Consider the following 22500-nt stretch of genomic DNA (forward strand, 5'->3'; position numbering starts at 1 on the left):
TACGGAGAACATTGCAGATTCAGACGCAAAATGAATAATTATGATGAAGGAAGATCAAATATTTTGGAAAAGTTGGATTATTCAATGTCAGAATTTCTGGAAATGAAGAAAAGAACAACATACCAGAACAGGAAAGATACACGGGAAAATCCTTATTATTACCCATATTAAGTGAAGGAGATAACACGCAAACCATCATAGTGATGAATGCGCAAGGTTTAGTTACGAGTAACTCAAAAAGAAAAATAGAGTTCTTAGAAGAACTAACCCAAATTGAAAAGAAAATAGATATAATGAATATAAGTGAAACCTAGTATTCCCAAGAGACTGGGAATGACGATCAAATAAAAGGGTTCCAAACTTATAAATCAGATAGAAATAATAGGAATCAAGGGGGAACCGCAATATATGGGAAAGACAATAAACAAGGAAAAATATATGAGAAATATAGTAACTCAGAATGTGAACTAATAGCGGTAGAATTTGAATCTGAAAAATTAATGAACATAGTAATATATAGACCCCATAATACTAAAGAGTTTGACACAATAATAGAAAAATTGGGTGATATATGTAGAAATCACAAGGACTGGACTATTCTCCTATCCAGAGACTTTAGTTTTCCTTTCGTAGACGGGAAAGAATGATTAGGAGATTGTGGCTGTATTTAAACATATAAAAAAAGAGAGTAATAGTAGTGCAGAAGATAAGAGGCAATTCGAAAAGCTATTAGATATGCTACTAGAATACAACATTCAACAAATGAATCACCTGCCAACAAGAAAGGAAAATACTTTAGACCTAGTATTTGTGAACGAGGTGAATTATGTTAAAGAAATAATAGTTTGTAATGCGAGTATTTCAGACCAAAATGTCATAGAATTAACAGTCCATTCCAAAGCAAGGGAAAACAGAGATAAGCAAGAAATGAAAAAGTGGGAAGGATATGGAAAATACAATTTCTACAGTAAAAATATAAAATGGTCAGAAACAAATGAAGAATTAAACAAAGATTGGGATAACATTTTTGTAAGTGATGATATAAAGGTAAATACGGAGATGATATAGAAAATAGTGGATAAATATATACCGAAGAAGAAAATTAAACATCAGTCATGCATACCAAGAGACAGAAGGATCTTGTTCCAGAAAATCAGAAAATGGAAAAAAGGTCTTGCAAAAGAAAAAAATGCATGGAAAGTAATAGAACTAAAAAGTAAGATAGGAAATGCAGAACAAAAGATTATACAGCCAAGAAAAAATGAAAAAAGGGACTTGGAAGAAAAAACCCTAGTAGATATCAAGCAAAAACCAAACTATTGTACTCGTATGCAAAAAAGATGAATAAAAGAAGAATAGAAATAGGCCCCCTAAGAATTGAAGGGAGATTAAAAAAAGGAAATATGCAACATATTGGCAGAACGATATTCACCCCTAGAATTGATAATGAAGATAATGATGTAGAAATAAGGGATGAAAATAGTGAATATTTATCAGACATAGATATTAATGAAGCTGATATTGTGCAGGCTATTAATGAAATTGAAAATGGAGCTGCATCAGGGCCTGGTGGTGTCCCTGCTATTTTGTTAAAGAAATTAGTTCATTCTATCGCAAAGCCACTTGCATATTATTAAGACAAAGTGTAGATACAGGCAAGATTTATGATGAGCACAAATTAGCATATATTGCCCCTACTTTCAAAAGTGGATCAAGACTAGAGGCAAATAATTATAGGCCTGTGAGTCTAAACATCACATATTATGAAAGTGTATGAAAGGATAATGAAGAAAAACAATATGAAACATTTAATAAAAAATAATTTGTTTAGTATAGGACAACATGGTTTTGTACCCGGAAAAAGTACACAAACCCAACTGTTAGTCCACCATGAGAACATATACAAAAATAAGAAAAACGTAAATGAAACAGATGTGGTTTATCCAGACTTTGCAAAAGCTTTTGACAAGGTAGATTATAATATATTAGCGAAGAAAATGAGAAAACATAATATAGTGGACAAAGTAGGAAGATGGTTAAAAGAAATTTCACACAACAGAAAACAGATAGTTATTGCAAACGATGAGAAATCGGATGAAGCTAAGGTAATATCCGGTGTGCCACAAGGTAAGGTGTTATCTGCAATACTGTTTGTTATTATGATTGCAGACATAGACAGTAATGTTAAGGACTCGGTAATGAGTAGTTTCGCCGATGACACAAGAATAAGTAGAGAAATGACTTGTGATGAAGATAGGAACGCGCTACAAAGAGACCTTAACAAAGTATATGAATGGGCAGAGGTAAATAGGATGGTATTTAACTCTGATAAATTTGAATCAATAAATAATGGAGACTGAGAAGGAAAGCTACTATATGCTATAGGACCCTAATAAATGAGACAATCACAAATAGGAAGCAGTTAAAGACCTTGGTGTGATGTTGAATAGGAACATGTTATGCAATGATCAAATAGCAATACTATTGGCAAAATGTAAGCAAAAATGGAAATGGGTGTTGTTACGGCACTTCAAAAACAAACAAAAAAAGCTGAACACATGATTATGCTTTATAAAACGTATGTTCGTAGTTCACTTGAATATTGCAATATGATATGGTACCCACAATATCAAAAGGATATTGCACAAATAGAGAGTGTACAAAGGTCCTTTACAGCTAGAATAGAAGAGGTTAAGTACCTTGACTACTGGGAAAGACTACAATCCTTAAAATTATAGTTAGAAAGGAAGAGAGACGCTACATGATAACTTCAGTCAAAAGGCATGGAAACAGATAGAAGGAATTGCCGACTAAAACATCATGGAGCTAAAAATATCAGAAAGAGCAAGCAGAGGTAGATTAGAAGAGGTTAAGGACCTTGACTACTGGGAAAGACTACAATCCTTAAAATTATATAGTTTAGAAAGGAGAAGAGAACGCTACATGATAATTCAGGCATGGAAACAGATAGAAGGAATTGCCGAAAACATCATGGAGCTAAAAATATCAGAAAGAGCAAGCTGAGGTAGATTAATAGTGCCCAAAACTATACAGGAAAAATAAATAAAGCACACCAGGACATTAATCCACTACGCACCAGCATCAACAATGCAACATCTATTCAATGCATTGCCAGCTCATCTAAGGAATATATCAGGAGTGAGCGTAGATGTGTTTAAGAATAAGCTCGACAAATATCTAAGCTGCATCCCAGACCATCCAAGATTGGAAATGCAAAATATCCGGAAGATGCACTAGCAACTCTCTGGTAGACATTAGAGGTGCTTCACACTGAGGGACCTAGGGCAACCCGAACAAGATGTAAGGTCTCGCGAAGATGTAAGAGAGACTTTACTTTCAAAATCCCCTTCTGAAGACTATGAAGATGTGAATGTTTTATTCAACAAAATTCTCTCTCTCTCTCTCTCTCTCTCTCTCTCTCTCTCTCTCCACGATCTCTCTCTCTCTCTCTCTCTCTTTCAGTTGTGGAGATGTAAGAGAGAGTTTTCTTTCAAAATCCGTTTCTGAAGACAAGATATGAGCGTTTTGTTCAAAATTCTCTCTCTCTCTCTCTCTCTCTCTCTCTCTCCTCCTCTCTCTCTCTCTCTCTCTCTCAGTCTTGTTTTTATCGTTGGAATAACTAATATTTTTATAGGGAATAGTTGTTATTTACTATAATTTTTACTTACATCGATAAACAACTTATAATGAGTATTATAACTCACAATGAGTATAATGGTTGTCGGTATTTCATTTAGACCATCCGGCACTCTGAGAATAGTTTTAAGTAGAAGACTGTGAATGATATATACACACACACACATATATATATATATATATATATATATATATATATATATATATATATATATAATTGTATCGCCAAACATTGCCTTCAGCATATATCATACAACACCATATATATATAGATATATATACATATATATATTATATTATATATATATATATATATAATAGATGAATATACACACCAGTTTTGTCTTTTAACCCAAGGTAGGATATTTAAGTATTTAGTTGAGTCAATAGGTATAAGCATGAAGGAAAATGTCAGTGGCGTTGATTTCCTTGTAATATGTACGTTTTTATCGCACACACACTCTTGCAAGTGAGGTTGCACGCTTGCGCGATCGCAAAGCTACTTCCGAAGCCTGACGGGGAAGGGACTCAAACAAAGTGAATTAGTACTTCCTGGTTCAGTGAAATCTAATTGTAACGTCAGCTGCCACTTTGGTGCAGAGATCAGCGGAGATCATATCTCCAGGGATCCTCTCTGACCTGTTTTTTTTTTTTTTTTTTTTTTTTTTTTTTTCCCAAGGCATCTCTCCTTCCGCGTGACGCTGTCTGAATTCTATATCTTTTGTCTGTCTGTCTGTCTGTCCTTGTATGTCTGTTATGTCTTCATTTTTCGGTCTGATTAGTGATAGGAGTCTTCGTGGTACTCGCTTGTTTGAACGAAGAACGGTTCGATCTGGGATACCTGTAGAAGAAAAAAAAAAATTGGATGTTTGAAGCTCTCTCTCTCTCTCTCTCTCTCTCTCTCTCTCTCTCTCTCTCTCTCTCTGGCTGGCTCGCTGGTCTTCGTAATAATTGCTTGTGTGAATAAAGAACACAGTTGGATCTTGGACACTTGTAAAAATAAGTTTCGATGTTTGACGTTCTCTCTCTCTCTCTCTCTCTCTCTCTCTCTCTCTCTCTCTCTCTCTCTCTAAAAGTGTGTCGGTGTCTGTTGTTATTAATGGATTTAAAAATATACTTATGATACATTATAAATAGCAGACATTATAAAGGGGAAAGACGACTTGACTTTTTCACGAAGTGAAATTCGTTGATAAGTCTGCCTACAAAGTTATTTCCATCAAAATTATAGTTATTTTAAGCCCAGGAAGGTCAAAATGATCACATACTTTAATAGAAAATAAAAAATAACAAATCAGTAAATTCCGCAAGTGGTTAATATTTTCATTTGGAAATTAAGAACCAAATATTCCTTCAAGTGGGTTGTATTTTCTTGTGGAAAGCAAATAAACATGATTATCTTTTGGTTAGGTGAATTTTGAAAGTGAAATGTTTTAAGAAGAACGTTTTTTATTGTTAGGAAATTCTGCAGTCCTCTGCAACGTTGAAAACATCATTAAGCTTAATGTTGTAACAAAGCTCCAATCTGCAGATTATTAGGAAAAGTAGGTTTTTTACTTCTGTTTTAGTTGTAAATGGGGCGATTATTAAATGTCCACGTAGAATGTATTGGCTTGAATTGTCAGCTGTATTTACCAACAAAACCTACATAACATAGATATTACGACCTTATTAGAAATGTTCTGCTCAGGCCCGTACCCAGATTTTTATATAGGGGGGCTGTTTTTTTGTTTTTCCACTGCATATACGTATAGGTATACATCATATTCCTATTATCACTCTTGTGTTTCCTACTACTAAAGAATGCTGTTAATGTTTAATTACAAAATTTGTATATAAATACGTGCCAAAAAACAAAAGATTGTTATTTATTACTATGTAAGTACAGTTCAATGAAGAGGATAGGCAACGGCCAGCATTTTAAAAAGTCAGTAGTAATACTTATTACAAATCTATCAGAGAATATAGCGTCTTGAAATTTAAGAAGCATTATATGTGACTGACTCCTGATTACTCTTTCATTCAGCTAATTCCAAGACGAGATTATTAAAAAATTTCCTCAGAAGGAGCCAATCCAATTCTGATTCCCTATTAATTTCCCTATTCATTGAAATGCTACAGGGAAAGCTTCCCCCGACGGTCATCCTCATTAGGGGAGGAAATAACAGACGGCGGGGCCTCATTAAGGGAGGGGAAACCCTTCATGAAGGAAGGAGTTCCCTTGAGGAAACTTTCTTAGTCATTGTTTTGTCTAGGTTTTGTCGGGGGGCGGGGGTGGGGGGGTGGGGGAGAATTGCCCTTGTCGCCATGATGGCTGTCGTTTGGGGGAGCTTTTGAGATGTTATTGCGACGGAGTACGTCTGGGGTTTAGATGGGATGGGAAAGTATAGGATGGGAAGGGGATAGGTTGAGGTGGGGTGGAATGGAATAGTATGGGGTGGGCAAGGATAGGATTGGATGGGATAGGGATGGGAAGAGATAGGGTTGGATTGGATGGGAAGGGATAGGATAGGATGGAATGGGAAGTGATAGGATTGAATGGGGGTGGAAAGGGATCGGATTGGATGGGGTGGGATAAGATATGATGGGTTGGGAAGGGACAGCATGGGGTGGGATGGGAATGGTTAGGTTAGGACGGGATGGGAAGGGATATGATTAGATTGGATGGGAAGGAATAGGATGAGATGTGAGCGGATTGGATGGAATGGGATGGGAAGGGAAGGGATAGGATTGGATGGTAAGGAATAGGATCGGATGGGATGGGATAAGATAAGGTGTGGGTTAGGTTTCGGTAAGTGTGGCATATGAACAGTTGGGTATGCAGCAATACTACCATCTCACACGGTGCACTGTAAGCATTGCTAAGGTACTTGGCAGCGTCCCTTCTGCCCTTAGCTGTAATTCTTTTCATTCCTTTTACTGCACCTCCGCTCATGTTCTTTCCTCCATCTTACTTTCTAGCAATTGTTTCATAGTGCAACTACTCTGAGGTTTTCCTTCTGTTTCTCCTTTCAAACGTTTTTACTTTCAACATCCCATTCAGCGCAGGATGAACTCATAGGCCCCAGCGCTTGGCCTTTTGCCTAAATTTCATATTTCAGTTCCAATTTATGTGTGCTGTAATACAGAGAGTTCCCCCGTGGAGGAAATTGATTCGATTCGCTGTAACGGACCACTCTCTCTCTCTCTCTCTCCTCTCTCTCTCTCTCTCTCTCTCTGGAAGACCTGTTATCTTATGTCGTGTTAGGATGGCTCTAAAGGTTTCATCAAAACATTTCAATGTTCGTGTGTGTGTGTGTGTGTGTTTAAATCATCATCACCATCATCTTTTATCTTCATCGTCAGCCGTATCACTAACAAAAATATGAACAAAAACTGCAATAGGAGTGAAATTGAAAACATCTGTTGTGTTTAATCATTCATTGTGTGGAGACTTCCCGCTAATTGGCAAAAATATTATCGTTATCAAAAATGCAACCAGATCTTACCTTTGCATTGAGATGCAGAATAACAAAAGAGTCCGATAACTCCCACATGTGATTATAGTTATTTATCATTAGATATTCCTCATCTCAGTTTAATTATGTAAGTTCGCCGTTTTCATCTTTGCCTGTTATGTTTGCTAAGAGACGTAATAGTATCCATTTTGTCTTAAGTATATTTATGACGAGGACTTTAATATTTACCGTAATTCTCTGCCAATACCAAATTGGTCTTATTTATCAAGAGGTGTCCAGTAAGTTCAGAAGTCAATAACCGTTCTTTGAAAGCTTTGTCACTGCTCAGTGTGCAGGTTTAAAGAAAATACGTATGCTAAATAATGCATAGTATGGAATTCGTTGATAGTGACCTTATCTACCTCTCTAAGTTATACATATAGTTTGAGATTTTTTTTTTTTTTTTTTTTTTTACAGATCTTATATACAGGTCTTGAGAAACGCTTTGATTTCTTCTTACAGATCTCGAGAGAGACTATTCATATACAGATCTTGAGAGGGACTATTTCATATTCAGATCTTGAGAGTGACTTTCATATACAGATCTTGAGAGACGCTTTATGTTTTATATAGAGATCTTGAGAGACATTATATGGTTTATAGACAGATCTTTAGACATTTTATGTTTTATAGACGGATCTTTTGACATTTTATATTTTATAAACAGAGCTTGAGAGACATTTCATGTTTTATGTACAGACCTCGAGAGAAATTTTATATATTAATCTTGAGAGATATTTTATATTTTATATACAGACCTTGTCATACATTTTAGGCTTTTATATATATGTCTTGAGAGACCTTTTGACATTCCTCATCCATTTAACTGTTGAGGGACGACTTAAATTATTCATATATTCAGGTCTTCAGAGACATTTAACTTTTTCGTTCTAAGCAGATCTTGAAATACCTTTTCAAATTCAATTCATAGAGAGGCTTTCTCGACATCTTTTGAATGTAGGATCCCGAGAGACGTTTGCTAAGTAAGTGTACTGTATTCTGAGTTCCTTTGTATCTTGGTCAGAGATGTTTAGATATCTAGGGGGGGAGGTTTAGCAGTATCTAGCTGAAGAATTTGGTTAAAATCGATGATCACGCTTTGCTCTTAACCCTTCCATTTTTGACATTTACAGCGCCGAATGACCCTTGGGGTCCTAGTTCTACGGCCCTAAATTCCTTACAACGATTCAGCTGTCCTCCTTGGAGATAAGGCGAGGGTTGTGACTCGCTTTTAAAAGTCATCACAGTTTCGTCATGTAAAGTTATCGGGATCCGATATAACTTAGGTGGTTTTTGTTTTTTATTGCTATGGGAAAATTCCGTTCAGTTGACATTCAACAATATAAATATTGATTCGTAATGCATGAATAAAACTGAAACCTTGTGGTAATGTTGGAAAATTTTTCATTCCTCATGGGGAATTATTCTGTGTGTGTGTGTGTGTGTGTGTGTGTGTGTGTGTGTGTGTGAGGTTTTTCTGTTTCAATGTCACACGTTAAAATTCATTAGTAAATTCTACTCCTTTTCTTACTAGGTCAGTAAAGTACCTTTTCCTAACTAGGTCAGTAAGTAAAATGACGTTTACTGACTACGTCAGTCAAATTTTCTGTGGCTAGGTCACTCTAATGACTATTTCTTCCCAGGTCAGTCAAATGAAGATTGAGAGTAACATTGATCGCAGCATCAACTGTATAAAAGGCTCCTCTTTAACTTCTGTTTTGTCAGGAAAACATTTTGGCCACTAGTGCTCGGTGATGCTTCGGGGTTTCAAGAGAATGGTACAATAGAGAACCCTGGCTGGTGATGGTGAAATAAATTTTTGCGCATCTCTCTCTCTCTCTCTCTCTCTCTCTCTCTCTCTCTCTCTCTCTCTCTATCCTTCTTCTCTCTCTCGTCTCTCTTCCTCTCTCTCCTCACGTATTTTAGTTAAGCCACTAATAACATATTCATAATGTTTTGAAACGAATTTTCCTCTCTCTCTCTCTCTCTCTCTCATATTTTTCAGTTAAGCCACTAATAACATATTCATCATGTTTTGAAATGAATCTCTCTCTCTCTCTCTCTCTCTCTCTCTCTCCTCATATTTTTAGTTAAGCCACTAGTAATTTATTCATAGTGTTTTGAAATGAATGCTCTCTCTCTCTCTCTCTCTCTCTCTCTCTCTCTCTCTCTCTCTCTCTCTCTCTCTCTCTCTCTCATATTTTTAGTTAAGCCACTAATAACATATAATGTTTTGAAACGAATTCTCTCTCTCTCTCTCTCTCTCTCTCTCTCTCTCTCTCTCTCTCTCTCTCCATTTGTATATTTTCATTTAAGCCACAAGTAACATATAATGTTTTGATAAAAAAAATTTATAGGTAGTGTTTTTTTTTTAATGGTATGGATGAAGATGTTTCAGTGAAGATGGTTCAGTTATATTATTCATCGTGGGCGTAACAAAAATGGCAGACTTTAGTCCAATGTTTATTTGCTTTAGAAATTTTTTGGGAAATCTGTAACACTTGTGGAAGGATTAGCCGTTAGAAAATGACAATGATGTTGAAAGGGGAATGACGAAAATGTTCTGTCATTTCTTATTTCATAATCTCCGTAGATTACAATTTCGTGTTTCACAATCTCTGTAGATTATTATTTCGGTTTTCATAATCTCCGTAGCATATCATTTCGCTTTACATAATCTCTGTAGATTGTAATTTCGTGTTTCACAATCTCAGTAGATTATCACTTGGTTTTTCATAATCTCTGTAGGTCATCATGTCTTATTTTGTAATCTCTGTAGATTATCATTTCATGTTTCAAAATCTCTCTAGATTATTATATCTAATTTCGTAATCTCTGTAGATTATCATTTCGTGTTTCACAATCTCTGTGGATTATCATTTCGTTTTTCATAATCTCTGTAGATTATAGGTCATTTCGTGTTTCACATCTTTGTAGATGATTTCGTATTTCATAATTTCTGTAGATTATAATTTCGTGATTCATAATCTCTGTAGATTAATTCACAAAAGCCACAGCTGTTTATGTGGAACTGAAATATCAATGAAATACAGTGATAATAGCTTTTCATGAAGAAACAAGTCTTCTGATGACTAAACTTTAATCACAAATAATTTAAATAGTTTTTTTTTTTTTACTGAAATGGCCGCTTTGTTTAAAACAAAAGTTATAATAACCATGGATTGCAAGTAATGTGAATATTTTTTTTTACTGGAATGGAGCTGTCAAAAAAAAAAAAAAAAAACGATGCATGATCCGACCTCCAGCTTACTCAGGGCGCGTCCTAAAATCTACGGTTCAAATAGCGCGTTGTTTCACCAACGAATCTTAAAAATAAATACGCTATATTTTTTATTAGAAATAATTGTTCTGTACTGTTTAACATCCACATTGCTTATCTTTTTACATTTTCATTGTAATAAATAAATCAAAAAGCCTATCCTAAAATTCCTGTATCTTTAACTCAACGAGAAACGCCTTTTTCAGGCCTTTTTAGGCTCTCTAAAACCCCCCCCCCCCACAACAATAACAACAAAGTATTTGTAGGCTTACTCCCCGAGTAAGCCAAGCCAAAAGTTATTATAACCATTTGCAGTGAGAGGTTGATATTGCTGCTTTTACGTTAAACATTCTCTCTCTCTCTCTCTCTCTCTCTCTCTCTCTCTCTCTCTCTCTCTCTCTCTCTCTCAAACAGCAGCAGTGTGGAAGAGTTTAAAAGAAAGCTAGGCAAAATTATCAGGAGGACACTGTGAATGCACAGTAAAACCTGCTCCTACAGATAAGTGAGCACACGATGTCTCCTCTCAGGACGGGCTAACAAGTCTTTGAGATATCCTAATACTTATAACTCCTTGTAACTTTTTTTTTATGTTTTATCGTTTGATGTTTAGCGAAAACGACGTATTCAGGTTTTCCCGTCCCTCATTTGAATGATATGTCTGGCACAAACTTTTCCGTCGACTTCTCGTCAAAAGTTCCAAAGTTTAGAACAAAAATGAGATATGATGATGGTGCCTGGTTTTCGGTGGGTTGGCATTTAGTCGATTCCCACTGTTTTGGGTAGACAGGGTATGTAAATAAAATATTTTCTGGTCATCTTTTTTTTTTTTTCATTCGAAATCAGGCGTATTAATTGGCTTGCTTTTCGTAATAGGGCAAAATTCGAATTGGCAAACTGGTTATAAAATTTTCTTTCGTTTTTTATTTTTGTAGTTTTTTTTTTAGGTCGAAGTTCGTCTTATTTATTTGGCGTATTTTTCGTTCTACGGAAAAATTACGAATTGGCAGTTGGTTGGAAACTGATCTAGAAAATCGTCATTTTCAAACGATATGAAATATTTGATATTATTTTGCTATTTTTACTTGCTACAACCATGTATATGTGCGGTGATTTATTTTTGTGCTTTGTTTTATTTTTCATTATTAAATTTAAATATACGTATATATTAAAGTTATGTAGCAACGTGAAAATTGTATGACGTGAATATAAAAATTAAATGACATCAAGCAGTTATTTTTATGTAACAATTTTCTGTATTAAATTAATGTACGAAATATGTAATATATTACGTTATTTTGTCAGTTTTATATGTACTTCCTAATTAGAGCTTGTACTTAAATTTCTGAATTAGGGCTTGCATTTAGTTTTCCTAATTAGTGCTTGTATTGAGTTTTCCTAATTAAATCTCGTATTTAAATTTCTTACTAAAGAACTTGACTACATAACAGAACCAACTTGAAAAAAGCCATGTAGCGTGTGGGAAGATCATCTATGCCTCTCTCGAATCAGTTTTTTCGCGATTGATGGCATAGCACTACCAAATTGCACAGTTGACCCCCTTTGGACAAGATACTTCCAGTTCTCCAGTAACTTCACAGTGAAAGGGTATTAAAGGCTATCAAAGAGAAGTGGTTTTATGAGCGCGCGTTTGAAGAATGGGCCATCTTGCTGTTAGGTCATATATTTGGCTTGGGGAGGTGGGGGGCGGAGGGGGGAAATGTTGTTCGAGTCAAGTTTATGATGATCTTTATGGAAAGGGTTCGCATCTTAATATCAGTCCAAAGAGATTTTAAGTTCGGCCATTCATTGTAATAGAGGATTTGTGATAGCATGGCATTTTTATTCGCCAGAATTTATTTTTATTTTATGAAGATTAGTTTTTGAGAGAGAGAGAGAGAGAGAGAGAGAGAGAGAGAGGTGTCAATCTTCAAAGACTTAGGTGTGAAAAATGTGCACAAATGCGATAATATATATATATATATATATATATATATATATATATATATATATATATATATATATATATATATATATATATTTTTAATATATATAGGAGAGAGAGAGAGAGAGAGAGATAGAGAGAGAGAGAGAGAGAGAGAGGCGTCAATCTTCAAAGTCTTAAGTGTGAAAAATTATCCACAAATGCGATAAAGAGAGAGAGAGAGAGAGAGAGAGAGAGAGAGAGAGAGAAGAGAGAGAGATCTTCAAAGACTAAGGTGTGAACAATTATCCACAAATGAGAGAGAGAGAGAGAGGATTTATTGTGTCGGTGGAACAAAGATATTAAATAAAACACCTTGAGAGAGAGAGAGAGAGAGAGAGAGAGAGAGAATGAATATGCTTCCCTTGTCAGTAAGTGACTTACATGAAATATAAAAAAAAAGCGACATAAAATGACACATTGTGCATGAAAGAAAAACCCGTATTGCATGTTATAGGCACCAAGGTGATATGTTTTGTGGAGCGTAACGGGAATATGGAGTCTTATGAGTGAAGGGGTCAGAAAGACTAGGTGAATTTTATGTCACTGCAGTGAGTGCTAAGAGGAGACAGGTTATCCTAACGACCTCGGGCCTGGCCGGCTGATGTTCGCGATTGCCTTAAACGTATCCTAGCTTAATCTAAGACGACGAAGACGTGTTTGGTCGTTTTACGGCTGCCAGACGATGGGGGCAGTTAGCCCTTGAAAGCGCATCACTTTTACCCAAGAAATATCTCCGCTAGATACCAGCCTGTTCAAATGAGGTCCTGTCATATATATATATATATATATTATATATATATATATATAGATATATATAATCATATATCGTATATCTATGTATATAATCTTTTATTTATGTGTTTGTATTATATATATATATATATATAATATATATACTAATATATATATCTATATATATAAATATATATATATATATATATATGTGTGTGTGTGTGTGTGTGTGTGTGTGTGTATATCTCTGTATATAAATTTATATTTAAATGTGTTTTGTATTATATTATATTATATAGTAATATATATATATATTATATATTATATAATATATATACGTACATCACATTAATAGATATTATTTATTCGATCTATAATATATATATATATAAATATCTATATATATATATATATAATATGTATATCTATTATATACTTTTGTTTATGTCGTGTTTATTATTTATATATTATAATTATATATTATATTATATTATATATGTATGTATGTACTGTGTGTATACAGGCACACATCGTTTCTATGTATATGTAGAGCACTGGTTTTTAAGTTTTACGCAGTTTTCCTTTCTCTTTTGTAGCTTTGTGGTTCTTTTAAATGTTCTTATTACTTTATTTGTGCATAAGAACAATAAAAATCATCATTATGAAGATTTATCAAAATTTTTGCCAGTTAAATACGTTGAAATGTCAAGGTAATTCGGGTATGTGGGCTGCAGAGTAAAGTAATGAAGAAAATAGTCTACCATAGTTTTGATGCCCAGATCTGTCAAAGGAAGACTGAAAGGAAACGGGTCAAGGTTCCTAAAAAAAGTGGGTTTGAGGTCACTTGCTCCGGGCGAGGTCACTCGTAAGATAATAAAGATAAAGTAACGGTGAAACGAGGACAATTTTTAATTTATTCGCGTACCCATTTCGGTCAAAATGGCAGGGTATTCGAACAGAGGGAACTATTTTTGAATGCGTCGAAACCTTTATATTATTTTTTATTATTATATATATATATAAGAATAAAAATGGAAAATGGGGGTTAAAAGAAATTGAAAGAATTTGTAAGGATAAAATAATTGGGCATAATGGGTATTTACAGGAATAATTAAACAATACGTGAGTGTGTTTGTGTGTGTGTGTGTGTGTGTGCTTGTGTGCTTTATTGCAAGTAAGTATTACTGTGACATTTCCCTTGAATTCCTCTGAAGATAAGCGTCGTAGGGAGGAGAGGGGAGGGTCCGCTTTTATTAGGCGTTTTCCCTTCCGTTAGTTTATGAATCTGTGGTTTGTGGTGTGTAATCTTCAGGGGAGATACTCGACTCAAAATATTTTTTTTCCCGTCGTTCCAGAGTTCCAGTCTTCATGGCAGTCGCAGCGAGGTATCAACGCCCCCCGTCGCAGTTTCCACCCATCATGTACAAGGTATGAGGAAAGTTGTCGTTTTTGTGGTTGCTCAGCGCATGCTTAAGATAACAGGCAGTGTTCCTCTCTCTCTCTCTCTCTCTCTCTCTCTCTCTCTCTCTCTCTCTCATTGTTAGGTAATTCTTTCCTCTCTCTCTCTCTCTCTCTCTCTCTCTCTCTCTCGTAATTTGTTGAAGGGCTCAGGTTATTCATTACTAGATTAATGACTATTTTGGTAATTTTCTTAGCATTGCAGTATGAAGCGGATGACGGTGGAAAAATTCATTATTTATATTTTTTCCATTTAATTCACTGTTTCTACTTCTCTTCATTCGTTCCTCTCTATCTCTCTCTCCCCTTTACTTTCCAGTTACCCTATGTCACTCATTCGCACTCTCGAATTACAGTACTTTTCTTATCAAGCATCATGGCCCTTGGTTTGAGAGTTCATCTTAATGGACATCTAGCGATGTGGTCAGGTTCCCTGAATGTAAAAGGGTCTGTTCTTTACTCGCTGATGTATATTTTTCATTATGGCCTTTCACTCTCAGATGTGTATATTTCATTACAGCCCTTCACTCAGTGGTGTATATTTCATTACAGCCTTTCACTCAGTGGTGTATATGTTTCATTTCAATTCTTCACTCTGATGGTTATTTTTCATTTCAGTTCTTCACTCTGATGTTTATTTTTCCATTTAGTTCTTCACTCACTGGTGTATATTTTTCATTACAGTTCTTCACTCTGATGTTTATTTTTCAATTTAGTTCTTCACTCACTGATGTATATTTTTTTTATTCTGTTCTTCACTACTCTACTGATGTATATTCTTCATCACAGTTCTTCACTCACTGAAGTATATTTTTCGATTCTGCTCTTCACTCACTGATGTATATTTTACGATTCTGTTCTTCACTCACTGATGTATATATTTCGATTCTGTTCTTCACTCACTGATGTATATTTTTCTTTACTGTTCTGTTATGATGACGGGGAAATTCGGCGTATATGTTTATTATATTTTCATAGAAATGTGCTCATTTTTGGTCCATATATCTCTGGTTTCATTTGGTTGTATTTATAAGGTCACAGAATACAGAAAGATGCTCCCTGGAGTGACTCATGCTTTTCGTACAGAACAGCATAATATAAGTTCGCCTTTCTCCATTTGATTCTTTATATTTTTGCAGTGTGTGGCGCCAGTTGGTCTTTTTTTCTGGCAAACCTTTATTATTATTTTTTTTTTTTATTTATTTATTTATTTTTTCTCTATCACAGTCCTCCAATTCGACTGGGTGGTATTTATAGTGTGGGGTTCCGGGTTGCATCCTGCTTCCTTAGGAGTCCATCACTTTTCTTACTATGTGCGCCGTTTCTAGGATCACACTCTTCTGCATGAGTCCTGGAGCTACTTCAGCCTGTAGTTTTTCTAGATTCCTTTTCAGGGATCTTGGGATCGTGCCTAGTGCTCCTTTGATTATGGGTACAATTTCCACTAGCATATCCCATATCCTTCTTATTTCTATTTTCAGATCTTGATACTTATCCATTTTTCCCTCTTTCTCTTCAACTCTGGTGTACCATGGTATTGCGACATCAATGAGTGATACTTTCTTCTTGACTTTGTCAATCAACGTCACGTCTGGTCTATTTGCACGTATCACCCTATCTGTTCTGATACCATAGTCCCAGAGGATCTTTGCCTGATCGTCTTCTATCACTCCCTCAGGTTGGTGCTCGTACCACTTATTACTGCAAGGTAGCTGATGTTTCTTGCACAGACTCCAGTGGAGGGCTTTTGCCACTGAATCATGCCTCTTTTTGTACTGGTTCTGTGCAAGTGCCGGGCATTCGCTTGCTATGTGGTTTATGGTTTCATTTTTGGTATTGCACTTCCTACATATGGGAGAGATGTTATTTCCATCTATCGTTCTTTGAACATATCTGGTTCTTAGGGCCTGTTCTTGTGCCGCTGTTATCATTCCTTCAGTTTCCTTCTTTAGCTCTTCCCTCTGTAGCCATTGCCATGTGTCATCGCTGGCTAGTTCTTTAGTTTGTCTCATGTATTGTCCGTGCATTGGTTTGTTGTGCCAGTCCTCTGTTCTGTTTGTCATTCTCCTGTCCTCTTGTATATTTTCTGGGTCTTCGTCTACTTTTATTAGTCCTTCTTCCCATGCACTCTTTAGCCACTCGTCTTCACTGGTTTTCAGATAATTGCCCCCGGTGGCTCTTGTTCTCGATGTTGACGCAGTCCTCTATACTTAGTAGTCCTCTCCCAATCCTTCCTTTCGTGTTATGTATAGTCTGTCCGTATTTGCTCTTGGGTGTAGTGCTTTGTGTATTGTCATATGTTTCCTGGTTTTCTGATCTATGCTGCGGAGTTCTGCCTTCATCCATTCCACCTATTCCCTGCGTGTATCTGATTACTGGCACTGCCCATGTGTTTATGGCTTTTTATCATATTCCGGCATTGAGTTTTGACTTGAGTATCGCCTTGAGTCTGCATATATTCTTTCTGATCGTGTCCTTCTTCTCTTGGTGTTTTAATATCCCCTTCCTTCCATTATTTTCCCAATTGGTATTTGTAATCCATCGCATGTATGTGTTTGATGTTGCTCCCATCTGGTAGCTTTATCCCTTCAGTTCTCGTTACTTTGCCTTTTTGTATGTTACTAAGGCGCATTTTTCTATTCCAAACTCCATCTGATGGTCCCCAGATACAATCCTTACAGTCTGGATTTTGGGTATCTATTTCCTTGATGCTCTTACCATACAGCTTGATGTCGTCCATGAACATCATATGGTTGATTCTGTTGCCTCTTTTCTTGAGTGGGTACCCGGCATCCATCTTCTGTAGTACTTTTGTCAACGGAATCATGGCTACTACGAAGAGTAGTGGGGGGGACAGTGAGTCGCCCTGGAAGATCCCTCACCTGATATTAACCTCTGCTAGTCTTATTCCAGGCTTGTAAGTATTGTATTCCAGTTGCGCATTGTATTTTTTGAGGAAGCTGATGATGTTTTTCCTCTGTCCCATATATTTTCAGGCATTCTTTTAGCCATGTGTGTGGTATCAAGTCGAAGGCTTTCTTATAGTCTATCCATGCCATGCTTAGGTTGGTTTTCCTTCTCTTACTGTTCTTCATTACAATTTTGTCTATCAGGAGCTGGTCTTTTGTGCCCCTACACTTCCTTCTGCAGCCTTTCTGTTGGTGGGGGATGGTGTTTGTCTCCTCTAGGTAGTTGTATAGTCTTTCACTGATGATACCTGTTAGTAAATTCCACATTATTGGTAGGCAGGTGATAGGCCTGTAGTTACTGGCTATATTTCCTTTACTCTTGTCTTTTTGTAATAAGGATGTTCTTCCTGTGGTCATCCATTTGGATCCATTTGGGTGCATGGTGATTTGTGATACAATGCTGGAGTTGTTCTGCTATTCGTGGGTGTAGGGCCTTGAAGTTTTTGAGCCAGTATCCATGGACTTCATCGGGACCTGGGGCTTTCCAGTTTGGCATTTTCTTAGTTGGTGTCTGACTGTGTCTGTCGTGATCTCTGTGAATCTTGTTTTAATTCTCCCTGTTTCTTCTTCCGTTGACTTCTGGAGCCATGCTGCATGTTTATTGTGTGATACCGAATTGCTCCATATGTTTTCCCAGAGTCTCTTACTTGGTTCGGCTTTAGAAATTTCTTATTATTATTATTATTATGATTATTATTATTATTTTATTATTATTATTATTATTATTATTATTGTTTCCTTCTTGCGTGTTTCCTATTTGTTTCAAAAGAGGACCTCTCTTTATGGGTGAAAAGTTTGTGTGATAGCCGAAGAAGGATTCTCTCTCTCTCTCTCTCTCTCTCTCTCTCTCTCTCTCTCTCTCTCAGTCAATTGGAAGTGAAATGAAATGATGATGATGTTGCCACGAAAGCGCAGGATGCTGGGTATTTATGCCCACCAGGGAAAGGCAAAAACTAATGCCATAAAGATGGGGAAAGGAGATTTGGGTCCTAATACGGCCACAGATATTTAAGCGATCGCTTGATTGGGTAGACTGGAGTGATACCCGTCGACGAAGAGGGGGGGCCCCGTTATGGACAGATGATGGAGGCCATAAATGTTGCCCTTCCTCTAGCTGTTAGTTTGTCATGCCCTCCTGGTCGTTAAAGGACCCAGAATGGATGCCCGAAACAGCGGGGAATTTTTCTCCCCGGATGGTGTCGAGGAATCCTTCTTGCTGCACTTTATGGATGCAATTCGTTCCGTAGAGAGAGAGAGAGAAGAGAGAGAGAGATGCTTTTTCGGTTATCCGACATACTTCTCACATATAAAAAGAACTCCTCTTTTGAAACAAGTACAAAACATGTACGCAATGAACAGTAATAACCAAAAATTGACTGTTTGAGAGAGAGAGAGAGAGAGAGAGAGAGAGAGAGAGAGAGAGGGTTAGTTTATTTTTCTGTTGACTTTTAGATGTCTATAAAGGATACCTTTTCCTGGTTCTTAGTGCCCCCCCCGCTTATCGCTCTCTCTCACTCTCTCTCTCTCTCTCTCTCTCTCTCTCTCTCTCTCTCTCTCTCTGTTTAGATAGTTTGTTTTCTGATTTCAACAATATCTTATTCGTTGAATGTTTAAAGTTTTTCTTTTTTTTCTTTTTTTTTCTTTTTTTTGAGAAGCGACGTATCTTCCATATTCAGAGGGTTTGGATTTTACGGCAAGATATTTTGATGTTATGCATAACTGAAATGTTTGAATTGGAAGTCTGCGCTCATTTGGCCTGGTTTATTGCACCAGTGGATGGTCGTAGAAACAAGTTGATGGTTATATACTCTTATTCCTCGGACGCCTTTAGTACCCTTGATATCGTTTCGTATCTTGCTTTTTGTGCCCCCTTTCGTAATCTATCTTCCATCCTTCTTTCACTCTCTCCTAACAGTTGTTTCATAGCACAGCTTCGAGGTTTTCCTCTTGTTACACCTTTAAAACCTTTTCTAGTCTCAATTTCCCTTTCTGCGCTGAATGACCTCAAGGGTCCCAGCGGTTGGGACTTTGGGCTCAATTTTGTACTCCATTATCTATCTTGATTTCTATTTCTCCAATTTGGGGGTGACAGCTCCTGAGAATTCCTATGTCTTATGAATTAGAAATTAATCTTAAAAAGCTAAGATAGTAATTTTGGCTTTCATATATAAAGTTTGTGGATATTGAACTGTATGAATTGACCTCTAAAGCATTCAAAATCAAATATGCTTTTAGGGCATTCTCTAAAATTAATCTTTTGAAATACTGAAAATTAGGTGGGTGGACGAAAGTTTTATGTATGAAATAATAGCAGTATATTTTATTAATATATACTTACAGAAAGATTTATGTACAAAATAATAGCAGTATATTTTATAAATATGTAGTTATAGAAAGTTTATGTATGAAATAATAGCAGTATATTTTCCAAATACTCAAAGTGCACAGCAGACGACAGTTACCTCGAAATCCCAAGTCTTTCTCTGGCTCTCTAGCAGAAACTCTTGAGCAGAGCGAGAGAAAGTAGCTGTGTGTTAGGCGTGTGGAATGCAATTGAACCTGACATTATATTCTCTCGTATGCAGATGATAATGACTGGATGAGAATGACTCTATAGCCACCCCCAGCAACCGCTTCCTCTCTGAACCAGGAGAGACTGTGAATGCGTAAGCTTGTCATCAGATAAAGGCTTCTTGACGATGTTTTGACTTCCCTACGCTATGCAAATATATGAGCATTAAGTCGAGACCTTTTGACGTGGTAATGAGAGAGAGAGAGAGAGAGAGAGAGAGAGAGAAGAGAGAGAGAGAGTGTTTTGTTGGGAGGATTATCTTTTATTATTTGCACCATGGACGAAACTCTTATGAAGAGATTTTTCATGTCTGAACCTACATATTATATGCTGTAATTTGGTGTGCGTGTGTATGTGTGTAATATATATATATATATATAGTATATATATTATATATATATATATATATATATATATATATATATATATTAAGGAGTGGAAAATTATCTCTTTCTCTTTTTAAAATATTATCGAACGCAATCTTGACGTCTCACTAATGCGTCAGGGTACACAGGAAGGATTTTTATTACGCAAAAATCCTCTGCGCTCTGATGATGGGAATTTCGATACGCGGCCCCCTGCATGTAATTTGGTAGCCCGGCGAATCTCAGGCTTCATATTTACCGGGTGCATGTGCTTGTGAAGATTAGTGTTTGCTTGCCACATAAGGCCATACGCCAAAATATTTAGAAATGCCTCGGTGGGTTTGAGAGAATGAAGACGGGTTCTCTGACGTCCATTGGAAATGAAGACATTGTCTTCCAGGGGGAAGTTGTTTGCATGTTTTGATGATAAAACCATTTTTTGGTTTAATTTTTAGGTTTTTTGTTTCTTTGATGTTTGTTTGTTGCTGTTTCGCAGATAATTTCATATCATATTCTTTCCTTGCGTTTCGCTGATAATTCCATATCATATTCTTTCCTTGTGTTTTGCTGATAATTCCATATCATATTCTTTCCTTGCGTTTCGCTGATAATTCCATATCTTATTCTTTCCTTGTATTTCGCTGATAATTCCATTTAATATTCTTTCCTTGTTATTGTATACCCAGATGTCATTTCGTTAATTAGCATAGATTTGCTTTTAGTGTACTTCTCTTTGTTAGCTGCTCTTATCTTTCTCTCGTTTATTCTTTTAATGTTAGTTCCTCGTGTTTGATTTAACATAAAACATTACCTCTCAAATGTGCTATTTAATGCTAGCGTCCCTTATCTCTCGTTTGAAGTACAATGGCTTATGTTTTTATATATATGTGAGCGGTTAAAATGTTCTGTGACAACAGAATTCCATCTAATAAAAGGATCCCATAAAAAACCCAAAATTATAGAAGAAAGTAAGTACTATAGTTCAAAGACTGCTTTGTCTCTCTCTTCAGGTAGGTAATGAATGAGAAACGTTACAGAAAAGGCGGTATTTATAACCAAGAGATCCATCCTCAGGTAGCACGTTTTACTAAGTCTTCCCCGCTGATAACTCCTCTTTAATCTTCTTGAGCTTTGGTTGAAGGAAGACGTTATCTATGGTATCTGAATCCCAGGCGCCCTTTGAGATGTTCATTGTCTGTTTATGATTATTATTATTAGTATTATTATTATAACGAGTTGCAGTTTTCATGGGGCGCTATACTCCTGAAAGGGATAATCTTTTGCTACTCGGAAATCGACATTTCGTGACGAGTTCATTTGATTCTGTAGTAGGCGCCCTCTTTATTATTCTGCCTCGCCCCTTCCCATTTGTGTGGATCGTTGTTGTGATTATGTGGGCTTTATACCCCCCCCAACCCTATCCCCCTCTCTCTCTCTCTCTCTCTCTCTCTCTCTCAAGTGAAGCTCCATGAGGTAATCCTATTTAGTAGATGAAAGGAAAGGTTGCACATCGCCTGAATGTCGTCTCATTCTCTCCCTTTTTGTTCTCCAGTAAATTAGGGACCATTGTTGCGGGATTAGAATCTCGATGAAGAGAGTCAGTAGCTCTCTCTCTCTCTCTCTCTCTCTCTCCTCTCTCTCTCTCTTCTTCTTCTTCTTCTTCTTCTTCTTCTTCTTCGGGAGGTGGTGATATACTGAAACTTAGTAAAGCTCAAGACCTTTGTTTTCTTTTGTTTTTTGTTTTATTTGTATTTTTTTATCATTTAAAAGGTTTTTTCTTAGTTGGTTATTTTTATGTTGTCCAGGTAGGTAGGTGTTGTGGTGCTTTTTCTTTATATTATATACTTTTCATGTTTGGATTGTATTCTCGTTACACACACACACGTGGTGTGTGTGTGTGTGTGCTATACATACATGCTTTGTTATAAAACACATACATTTTATATATATGTATATCATAATAAGAAGGTATTTTGTCGCGGACGT

The 22500-nt window shown here is 36.3% G+C and overlaps 1 protein-coding gene across 11 annotated transcripts in view; it reads left to right on the forward strand.

Moving 5' to 3' along the window:
* Window positions 1–22500, forward strand: part of LOC135194931 (uncharacterized) — a 1136289-nt gene that overhangs the window by 654946 nt on the left and 458843 nt on the right. For all 11 annotated transcript variants that reach the window (XM_064221135.1, XM_064221136.1, XM_064221140.1 and 8 more), the window contains one exon: window positions 14506–14578. In XM_064221135.1, coding sequence (XP_064077205.1) covers window positions 14506–14578 — 73 coding nt within the window. The remainder of the gene's footprint in view (window positions 1–14505; window positions 14579–22500) is intronic.

This window comes from Macrobrachium nipponense, chromosome 15, assembly GCF_015104395.2.
Source record: "Macrobrachium nipponense isolate FS-2020 chromosome 15, ASM1510439v2, whole genome shotgun sequence".
Classification (NCBI taxonomy): Eukaryota; Metazoa; Arthropoda; class Malacostraca; order Decapoda; family Palaemonidae; genus Macrobrachium; species Macrobrachium nipponense.